General features: G+C 39.6%; 1 protein-coding gene across 1 annotated transcript; it reads right to left on the bottom strand.

The window, feature by feature from the left end:
- Nucleotides 1–863: 863 nt before the first annotated feature.
- Nucleotides 864–5,049, bottom strand: errfi1b (ERBB receptor feedback inhibitor 1b; the record flags this gene model as incomplete). Its single annotated transcript, XM_083895458.1, has 3 exons — nt 864–1,879; nt 3,270–3,349; nt 5,003–5,049. The coding sequence occupies 3 exons, from the start codon at nt 5,047–5,049 to the stop codon at nt 864–866; spliced, it is 1,143 nt and encodes a 380-aa protein (XP_083751584.1).
- Between the last annotated feature and the right edge of the window lie 6,828 nt (nt 5,050–11,877).

The following is an 11,877-nucleotide window of genomic DNA, read 5'->3' as shown; positions in this document are numbered from 1 at the left end:
TATCAATTTCTAACTTGGGCCATCATCAACAACCAGCAGATAATTAAATCCAAATCAAAATGAACTCAAAACATGTTGAGTTACATGAAAAACAAAAACGCGAGATGACAGAGGTAAGTTTCTTTTACACACGCCCTGATGACTCAGCCTTCTTTCTCTTCATACGTGCATTAAAAAGTCTCAGTTTCAGTCACATATTCTGAAATTACATTTGGATCACATGGCAGAATATAATTAATTCATCAATCAATGTTGAGATTTTTTCCGAAGCAGAATGTTTTATCTTTGAAGTGAAAACATTCGATCGCGAAAGCTGTGCACTCGCATCCAATTTGGAAACTGTAACTAAACACCAGTGAAACGTCATAAAGACCGTTTCTTCAGGTGAAATGTCAAATGTCGCAGTAGTTCAAAACTTGTGACATTCCAATGTTAGCCACATTGTTCCCCTCAAATTTACTATTAATCATTATTGTGATGTGAGTGTGATTCTGCAAAAACAGTTAATATATCAATACGTCATACTTCAGATTGAAAGCAGCACAGTCATACAAAATAAAAAAAAAGTACAAGCCCTGCTCGTACATACAGTAATTACAGAAATGTATAATCTCAGTTTTCTTGTCGTGATGATGATAATCGTGCGGCTGTCGGTCACAAATGAGTGATGAGATGTTTTCCCTATGACATCAGTGCAGCATCCCTTCAAACTAAGTGTAAAATGGTTACAGGAGGTGAATATTCCTCCGGTTAGTGACAAACACTGGAATGCTAGGATGTTTCCTGGGTTGAACTAAAGGACACATTGCTGAAATACTGACTGGTAAAATGTTCAGACAAAAACCCTCACAGTATAAGCATTTCTATCTGTTCTGCCAAACACTGGTGCTTCTGATCCTCGTCGGTTCACTCTGGAGCCTTTCTCGTCGCTCCGTGTGCGCTGGTCGGCCTCCCGGTGGCAGGAGGATGTAGTGAGTGGCACTGGCCTGTCTGCCGTCCTTCAGGATGGGGACGATGCAGGGAGAAAACTGAGCTGCAGGTGGCGACCTCTCACTGTGCTGTCTCTGTAATGCCTTACTCACATATTTCGGGTTAGCAGCAAAACTCTGAGTGGCAGGCATCACGCCATTGATATAGATAGGAAGACTTTTGGGGCTCGGGGTACGGGGTGGACAGGGCGGGACTAAAGGCACCCTGGGAGGAATTTTGGGAGGCCTGTCTTCCTCGATGCCACTCACAGTCTGAAAGAGAGCAGACGCTTTTTGTGGAATGGGGATACGAGGAGGGATTTGTGGCTTCTCAGTGGGACCGGTTGTGGCGGTGGTGCTGCTGTTTGGTGGAAAAGCAGGGCCTGAGAAAGAAAAGCGAAGCCTGGATGACTGGGGCTGGTCTGGTTGTTTGCAACACAGAGGATCTGCAGATGCTGGCTCCACAGGCTGATGGTCTTCTCTGTGGAGAGCTGGTGCCCAGCTGCTTGCTCCAAACCCACATCCCCTACCTGTGGGTCTGTCCTCTCTGCCTGGCCAGGAGAAGGCAATAGCTGGGACTGGCTCCTCCAGCCTGTCCTGGTAGGCGTGATTGACTTGACCGTAGTCTCTGTTACTGCCTCTGGACACGGCCTTGGGGCAGCTTTTAGGCAAAAGGCGCCGCCGGTCACTATTAAAAAACTCCACCTCGTTATCAGCTGCTTCATCTGACATTAACTCCTCATGGTCAGGAAGAGGTGGCAGGGGTTTGGGTTCCCTTTGTATACCCCACAACACTGTCCGTCTCTGGGAAGAAGGGACCACCTGGTCTCCCTCTTGGGGCTGTAGTGTGTTATCAGACATTAGGGGATAGGTATCGGAGTAGAAAGGCGGCTGTGGGAGGGAGACACTGGCTGGGAAAAGAAATAACAATGGTGTGTTAAAACCACGTCCTCATGACATCCTAAATTGTACTGGACAACAAGAAACCGCTGGTTTGTGAAACAAGGTTTTGCTATCACTGTTGTTTCCATAAGAGAGGAAACAACTCTCAGAGGAAGAAACATGGAAAACAACTCTTCACTAGAGAGTAGTGATGGCGTAGGAGGGAAAAATACCAGGGAGAATGGGGCTGCCCACTCTACTTTCTTTTAAAAATTTTTTATAAAGGTATCTCACAGGAAATGAGAGTGAAGATATTTCGAAAACAAGCGCTTAACCTATCACCCTCTTCGTCAAACATCAGCCACAACACCCTGATTAACTCAGGAATCGTCATTATCAGCAGGCCAGTCCATAATCTTAACAGAGCTTCCCATAACCTTCTCTGTGGAAACATCCGTCGTGCCCCAGACTGCAGGAACAGCTGGTGACCAGGGAGTGATAGAATACACTCCCCTGCTTCTGCGCTCTGCTCTCCTCTGCTAAACTTGTGCGTTCGGTGATGACAAACTCACCTAAACTCCTGCCTACATCCTCTTTTATTACTTAAACAGCATTAACAAGCAGAGGCCACCTTTAGAATAGGTTCTTTCATCATGAGAATTTATCAAAGAATTATCTCAATATTTAGGAAATTAACTATTTGATACAACAAAAAATTGTCAATTAGCTTGTTAATAATTGAAGTTATTGGCATATTTTACACCGAAAAAGTTTCAAAAGTGAATTCTACTTCTAGCTGTCTAGTTCAGCAGTTTGACGAGATAAATGCCTCTGGGATTCTTGTCCCCGTGCTGCCGCTGTATGCACACAAACGCTCCCTCAGTTACTTCTGATAGAATTGCTTGACACAGACCGTTTTCAGATCAAGGATACAGGGCAATATAAATAGTGCTGCACGGTTTCTATTCATGAAGACCAAACAAACGCAGAATAATAACATCAACAACAACAAAAATCACCAAATGTTACACAATGCATTTGCAGCTTGAAGTCATGCTCATCAAAAGCAAAACATAAGAGCAATTCATTTTGAAAACCCATTATCTGGAAGTATATTAATACACATTTCAATCAATATTATGTGAAAGTCTCAGGAGCGACTGCAGAGGTTTTTGAAAGGACAACGCCAGGTCCATATTGCAACCGTTTTCTTTCAACATTCATCTTGGTATCTCACTTCCTCAATCTTAATTCCGAGAACAATATACTGCCAAACACAGAGAGAGTCGTGTGGAGCTGATAAACTTTGTCAATTTGACAACGGTTTGAATGCGTTGAACGCATTACATACTACAGCTTTAATATGCGTTAATGCTAGATGTAAACATCTGAAATATGAGATTGTTAAAAAACACTCACAGTTAAACTCCTTGACCACTTGCTGTTGCTGAAGCTCTGGCAGGTTGTGTTCCATGTCAGCACTCAGGCCAAAGCACACTCTGTAAAGCAGCACAGGTTGAGAAATCCTGACAGCGGTGTTCATGTATGTAAATCATTCCTGCACATAACCTGTCATGAGTAAGTCATTATATGTGAAATAACACGCATGACATATGTTTTAACGGAACATATGTTCTGTTGATGCGCGTGTTGTTTACATTATGCAACACTGCTGCAAGCAGCTTCTTCTCTGAATCATATTCTTCACCCTTGTTTGCTCATTATTTACCTATTATTTCAATTGTGGTCCATACTTTACATACATTATATTTCTCATAAATTTCACATAACGTACATAAAATATTTGTTCGATATTTCTTCATCGTGAAAGAGTGATCCCTCCACTTTCAGTCATCTTTTCTAAGATGGAGAACATTTCACGGTGTACAGATTCAGTCTGTGGGCCATTTATACAGAAATGACTTTATCAAAGATCATCTTTAATGGTCAATTATTTTGATTAATCGGTTTGAAGCTTTTTTCATTATTAAAACAAGATGTCTGATTGTTTTAGCTTCTTAAATGGGAAAATGTTTAGTTTCTTTGCTCCACATAACAAAGAAATTAACACTGAATCATTTTGGTTTGTGGACAAAACAAGACGTTCGAGAACATCGTCATTTCCAGGTTTGACAAAAACTGATCAAAGTTTTTGAACATTTTCTGACACTTTATAGACCAACGATTAATTGAGAAAATAATCGACAGATTAATCGATTATGAAAATAATCATTAGTGACAGACATGGAATCACACATGGAAACAATAAGAGGACTAACTCTGGGACTAATCTGAAGTGAATGCAAGTGAAAACTATGTAAATATCCTTAAATAAAAGCATGTGCTCATATTTAGTAACATTGCAAAAATGTGTGTTTCCTTTGTGAGGCAAGATGCAACTCAGTTATTTTCATAATCAAATAGTCCAACTATAATTTCCTTGACAAAGCCATTTGTCTTTTCAGAAAATTGTATTTCCCAAACCTCAAAAAGGACAATGTCCTCGAATTTTGTTTTGTCCACAAATCAAATATGTTAATTTCACTATCTAAGAGGAGCAAAGAAACCTGGAAATATCTGTTTTGATTAAATTTAAAAAACTCACTCAAAGCAATTAGTTGATTATCTAAATAGTCAATGATGATTGATTCAGCAGCTTGTGAGTGAGGTGCTGAACGTCTCAGTTTTTATGTGATATTTCGGTAACATTTTATATTAAGGAACACATATTCACCATTAACTAGGTGCTTACTGCTTATTAGGGCTAGTATGCTTCTAAGTAGCATACTAGCCCTTTATTAGTAAATATTAAGCACGTATTAACACCTTATGTAGGAACAATTCATGTCGTAATAGAAGTAAAATAATGTGTAAATACATGCTTAATAATTACTAATAAAGGGTTAGTATGCTACTTATATATGTTAGTAAGCACCTAGTTAATGGTGAATGTGTGTTCCCTAATCTAAAGTGTTACTGACATTTCTCGTCTCTTTATACATCACAGATAAAAGAACAAAAGAAGAACCAATGCAGATGTAATATGGGAATCATGCTTTTGATATGATGAAGCAAACATGGTGACAGGGTGGTAATACTACTACATAATAATGTTAGTGTTTTCCGTTTACATTTTGTTTCAAAGTGTGTACCTGTTGTGGTCTTGCTGTCCCCAGTAGTTGTTCTGACTCCAGGCCATGCTGGTGCAGAAATCCAAGTCTGTTCTTAAAAATTAACAACGGTCTGTTCAGTAAAACTCCAGCACGATTCAGCTCCTTCAAACCCATCATAACGACATCGTGGCCAGTGGTGAGCTGTCGGAGAGAAAGAGAAGATTCATCTTTTCATGAGCAACACAGGAAACATTCACACCTTGTAACTGCAGGTTACACGCATCCCTTTCGGCTTTTACATTTCAGCACATCCTCCATTTGTTCAGGTCAAACCATCATCGGCAGCGTGAAATGCTCATTAAAAAAAAAAGCACATAAACCATGCACATCTGGAACAACATGCAATCCAGCTGGCACAGCTGCGTGCTCTCAGCCAACCAGGCAGGTCAGACCTCTGATACTTAACAGGCGCAAAGCACAAGTATCACTTCAGATTTATCTTATCAATACAGCACAGCTATCATTACACATGTACCGAACAAGATATCATGTCCCGTTAATCTTACTCCAAATAAAGGCTGCCTGTACTGGGACAAAGCTGAATAAATAAACATCTTGTAAGAGTAGTGGGTTTCACGTTCGTCACGACTCCTTGCTACAGTACATGTCGTACATTCCTGAAACACTGCATTGTTTAGCCGAGCCTGTAGGAAACAACAGACACACAAAAGCCCAATAAATTACTTCAGTCTGCTCCGGCAGCTGCCATGTGTATCTCTTTGTGGTCGCAGCTTCGAGCCGCCTCTCAGATGAGCAGGCTATTGCACAACCTCTGGGTCAGATGTGGGAGGGCAACAGCTCTCCTCACCCTCCTTCCTCTCTGTGACCATGAAGCCCTGCAGTATCCACCCTTAGAACAGGGACTAATTGTGCAGCATTCCTGTGATGCGGAGTGACAAACTCCTCCACTGGGACGGCACACCAAAGCACTGCAGTTAGACACGCACACACTTAAAGGAAAGGTTAGTTTGATTTGGCTGCGAGTACTCATATGCAATATGTGTTTAAAGATAACTTAGAAGAGAAAGTCACACCACAAATACAACTACTGCTGCTACTACTATGATCAAGTTCAGTTTGACTTTCATTTGGATGAACAAAGGTCTATTACAGTCTAATAGCACATACCATATTGTATTCTTCCCACTTTAAGCAAGGGCCTTGCTTTATGGAGACCACCATCTTGCAATGCCTTGTTTCTACAACAGATATTGTATTTCTGAAGCAGCTTCAGAGGCAAAGAAATAACAAACAGTTTGCTATCTTATACCCCAATACCACTGTTCAAAAAACAGTTTAATCCTGGATTAATACGTCAAATGACTCTGCAAATGGGAATGTAAGATGCGGGTGAACACACTTGTTTATTATTCGTCTACTCTAATTTTGCCAGTGATACCAAATTTCCACTGCAGCGTTATGATGTGTATTCATCTTCCTGCCGTCAGTGTAGCTTAATGTCATTTATTTCACATCATCTAAACAGACCAAAGTTAAAGTTTCACAATAGTAACCAGTGTCACATTATCACTGGGAACTATGGAGTTGTTGTTTCCTCTTCTTCTGACTCATTTTGCAGACAGGGGCGATACACAGGTGTATACTGACAAGACGTGGAAGGTCAGAGGAGCAGCTGAGGTTAACCACACCATATGACATGTGAAGAGGGTTTTAAACCATGTGAGGCTCATGTGTCAGTACTGCAACATATCCGTGAGCAAAGAACTCACTCATTTTCAGACTTTGGAAGGTGATTCTTACGTACTACTGTGCAGAATGCAACTCCTCTAGCTTTTTAAACAATCATTTATAATAGACATACGCACAAATACAAACACAAAGGCCTGTCCTTATTAACTAGACTATGAGCTCCAATTCACAATAAAATGTATGCCCTGAATTGAAGATGCTGTATAGTCCCCCTAATACAATATGTCCTGTCTCTGTCTGTTGAACCTGCTGATTAGAAATCCACCCATGTTCTGCCCCTTGTGAGGACCAGGTTTTGGTCTCCATGAAGACTACTTGTTCTGAGGTCAGTTTTATACCAGTAAATGTCCTACAGAAATAACAAATACACACACACACACACACACACAGTCAATGTGGGAAGTAAACAATGCAGCGCATTGCATAAAACACACACACAACAAACAAAACACAGCGACCCATGCAGCTATTTGAATATTCACGTCATCCTTAAAACAACCGACCGCGGCGTCATTTCCGCCAGTGAACCTCGGAGATGGAAGACGTTGAACAATTATGAATTCTGCCGGCAATTACTCAGTGTTCATGAATGAAGGCACTCTCGGCCATGAATGGGCCTTTGTGTCACTCTGGTCTGCAGTGAAACGAGCCTGAAAACTCTCCAAGCAAACTCTCCCATGAGGTTAGAACTGAAGATACACCATGGAGACAAGCAGACATGGCCAAGGTATGGGCCCGTGTCACAAATTGACACTGTTGGAAGAAAACCGCCGCGGCTTGGAAAAAAAGCTGTTTGTTTATCTCATGTGGGAGCCTTGGTGTGTTGTCCTTGGCTTTCCTCACACCTCACTTCTTCTTTTTTTTTTTCAAGCAACAGGCCTTTCAAAGACTTTCACAGATGATTTAAAGACAGTGCTGGCATGAGGTGTATGCTTTATATCACCTGCTGCTGCTGTAAACCCTCCTGGCTAAATAAACCACAGACTGGTGTAGGGATACTGAAATAGATGCTGTTGTGTTAGACATTAAACACCAGTTCTCAACAAGTACATAAAGCTTGATTTGAACTAAATAAATAAATCAAATAAATGTTTTTTTTTTTTTTTTTTTACAAAGCCTTATATCTACTAAAAATCCAGACCTGTTTTCGATCAGGTCAGTGACAAGGCAGAGCGTTTCCCAAATAAGGAGAATTCAGTGCAATACATCTTCATGGGATCCATCCAAGAGGCATGATCCCACATGTAGGCCTGCGTCTAAAAATAGTGCGGAAAAGATATTTGACTTAAGATCATTTGCAAAGGAAAACTGGTCCTTAAACTATTTGAGTTTGTGTACGACTATAACATGAGCACAGTTTACACCACTGAGTTATACATCCATGACCAAAATGACAATAGACAGCACTACAACCTTTTCATTTACATGTTTATACTTTTTACAAAGCCCACGTGCCCATCACATACCATGAATATAAAATACTATGATGTTACTTTTCAGCTTATTTTTACTCTTCGGCTCTAATCATTTCTGCCTAATATGCAGTACTACACTGCACTCTATTTGTATCCTTTAAAAAGAATCTGACTCTTTGAGTACAGACTTAAATCCTCCTCACAGTGAGGCTGATGCTGGTGAATCATTCGTCTTTAGACTGACTCAGTTCCTTGATAAACGATATTGTAGTTTACTCAATAACGGTCATGCAGCTTGTTATGATATGAATCATTATTATAAGCCATATTTGGTTTGTGAGGTTCTTTCAGTAGGTGTTGTTGGTTATCCTCACATTACAGTTTACACTTTGCTCCAGACAAATTAAATCAACTTTAAATGACTTCAGTCTTTCACAAATTCATTATCAATTCAAAGCCCGTCATACAACATTTCTGCAAAACAAAATGTAGGTTTGATTTTGATAGGATGTTGTTCACTTGGAGCCATTAAATGTAACTGCCTGCATATTAAAAACTAAAATAGCCTGAGTTTAACTACGGGGGAATGTTTATTGTACCAGTCATAAATGTAATGGGAAGGAAACGATTTGATATCCTGATAACAATGTTCATCATTCTCCTTCAGGATGGTATGATTAAAATCTGTCAGTGCTGTTGTTGTTTTTTGTTTTTGAAAACCTATTACTATTAGTATAGTATTAGTATTATTGTTGTTGTTCATTATACTAGTAACCTAATTTAAAACAGCTCTTAAAGTGTATGTATTCCCATGTTGATTTCAAGTATTTACAGTCCAGTACAAAAAAAACTACTTATTTTCAACTATTTATTTAATGGAATAATGCTGCTGATAGTTGACTCCGTCTCCAGCGCCGACTAGCGGCTAACCAGGGATAGGCCGAGCGCTCCCACTAAAACATCATCGCGCCTCCACGACTTGTCGAGGCGGACATCAGGAGCCGAGCAGCGGCTTCAGAGGAGCAGCTTCTCCCGGTGCACACACACGAATCATCTCTACAGATATACACAGTCCAACTCAAGAGTTTTTATACAAAATAATAAAATACTGACTTTCTGGCCATTACTGTTTTTTTGAGGGGTAGAAAATAAACCAATATTAATGTAAAGTTTAACTACGTGAGCGTACATTACAGAAGAACACCGCTCCTGAGGAAACCGGATTTTTTTTACGGCTAAATTGAAGAAGTTATTACCGTGAAAATGCAGCTGAATCCTCCATCAGTCTCTCTGCTACTGTCCAGTGTGAGAATAAAGTGTTGACAAACTCCCGTCAGCACTGACACATGTGCTACATCCTAGTCCTGTCAACAACAGACAACAAGACAACAGACAGACACACAGCAGGAGGAGGAGGAGAATCTCTTGTGTCTATTCTGGATGACGCGCTTTTCCACATTGCTTATAAACGCAGCAGCAGCACGAGCGCGTTACTGAAACTCCGCCCCCAAAGAGCCTTAAAGGGAAATTCACTCTAAAATTTAAACCATGAGGAAAAGAGGAAACTTTGATGGAGTATTGCCACATGAAATCAAAGACATGTGAAAAAAAAAGAAAAAGACAGATTTCTGAAGAAATAGTCATAATTCCGAGATTAAAATCATAATTCCGAGAAAAAAGTCAGCATTCTGACTCACTTTTTATGAATTCATACTGTTTCGTTTATTTTTCATTCTTTAAATTGGCCCTAATACTCTTCCGTCCATCTCAAACATACTTACAACATACACCAAAATGTTGTTTGGTTTTTGTGTGTGAGAGTAAATATTGGTGATTTGATTCGTGTGTCACTTCTTTGCTTTTTACTTTTCACACTTCATTTTCTATCCCTCTTCTGACAATACAGGGCAGACTTAAATTTAATATAAATAATGGTGCATTATATGTTTATGTGTGTATTTTAGCTCTTTATTGACAAGCCATAGCAATAAAATGTGTGTACCATAAAAGCTATTACTGTCATTTAAAAAACAAAACAACAAACATATTTTTATTGCTATTTATTCATCTATAACTGAGGTGAGATTAAAGAATAACATAGATAAATAAATAAATAAATAAATAAATAATGGTAACACACACATACAACGAGATGAGTTGAGGGATTTAGGAGTTCACCTCATCATAGACACTCGTAGTCTGAGTGGCTGCCAGCTGCCAATCTTTTGCAAATAAAATCAAAATACCGTGGTGTAAATAGTAAAAATAATAATAGTAAAAAGTAAAATAAACAGCACATAAACTGAGCTTCTGCAGAGACACTGCTGTGAGGAAGACATCTGCTGCTGCAGCATGGTGACACACGCACGCACACACGCGCACACACGTTTGCACAGCTGTCCCTTTTTCAGGACATACATTCACTTCCATTCATTATCCATTTCTTTGAAATCTGACTGTCTGCTCTTTGTTGCTAAGCCACAACATTAAAATGCTGCTTGAACACACAGCAATAATAGTCTCATATAAGCACCATTTATGTATTTTGTTCATCATTTATTTGACACTATCTTTTTTAATCTCTCTCATTTATTATTATTATTATTATTATTATTATTATTATTATTTTTTTTTTTTACTGCAAGGGTTCTCTTACAGATTTAAACTTATAACTTTCAACATAAGAAAAACATAAAAAAAAAATGTTCACAACTGTTCTTTTTTTTCTTTTTTGATAAGCCATAACATTGAAATGCTGCTCGAACATAAAGCAGTGACAGTCCACTCACCATCTTTATATAACTACTGTTTCTGTAGGTTTATATGATAAATGGTTTGCATTTATATTGAACTTCTCTAGTCTTGATGACCACTCAAAGCTGCTTTACACTACAGTTTTGCCATTCACCCATTCATATAGTGCTTCTATGTGCAGCACATTTTCTATCAGTCATACCCACTCACACGCTGCCGGCACAGTCGTCAGGAGCAACGTGGGCTTTAGTGTCTTGCCCAAGGACACAACGGCATGTAGACTAGCAGAGCCGGGAATCAAATCCACGACCTTTGAGTTGAAAGACGGGAATCGAAAAACTACAACCTTTGAGTTTAAACACGACTCACTCTACACACTGAGCTACAATCTATAAATCGGGGTTTTGTTTCATAATGGAGTTTTAAAAGGATGTGATACTGTGAGCCAGTGCTTTTGGGTTTCAGATTAATATATGGGTCAACGAAGCCTTTAGTCACACAGAAAATCACCCCAGGTGTGTCTGTCATTATCCCCAAAAAATGTGTCCTCACAGCAACTGGGATGGAAAGTTTGTGAAAATCCCTGATAGACATGTGACTACTTCAATGCTCTATGGAGGGAATGTCTTCTTCTCTCAGTTGTGTATAGCATTTCCTTTCATTTTTCCAAGATGAATTACGCGATACGTAATCATAAGACGGTTAAAATGCTTCCAGAATCCACATTTAATTTGTTTATCTGTGCTGTAATAAGTTAGTGTATGGGAAATTGCCCTTTATAACACAGCACAGTAACAGCTTTGGTTTGACCTGTGTGGGAGTCACAGACTGTGTGTGTGCGTGGCTTCTGGCGTCATTGCTATGATTGAGAGGAACAAGTTTAAAAACTAGCTGCCTGAAAACACGGTGGATGTGTTTACTGTTGTTTTGAAGCCTACTGTATGTGTCGCATAGGTGTTATTTCATCGTCTCTAT

The sequence above is a fragment of the Microchirus variegatus genome (genome assembly GCF_963457635.1).
Source record: "Microchirus variegatus genome assembly, chromosome: 9".
Classification (NCBI taxonomy): Eukaryota; Metazoa; Chordata; class Actinopteri; order Pleuronectiformes; family Soleidae; genus Microchirus; species Microchirus variegatus.
The sequence above is the reverse complement of the archived record's forward strand: the minus strand, read 5'-3'. Positions and strand labels throughout refer to the sequence as shown.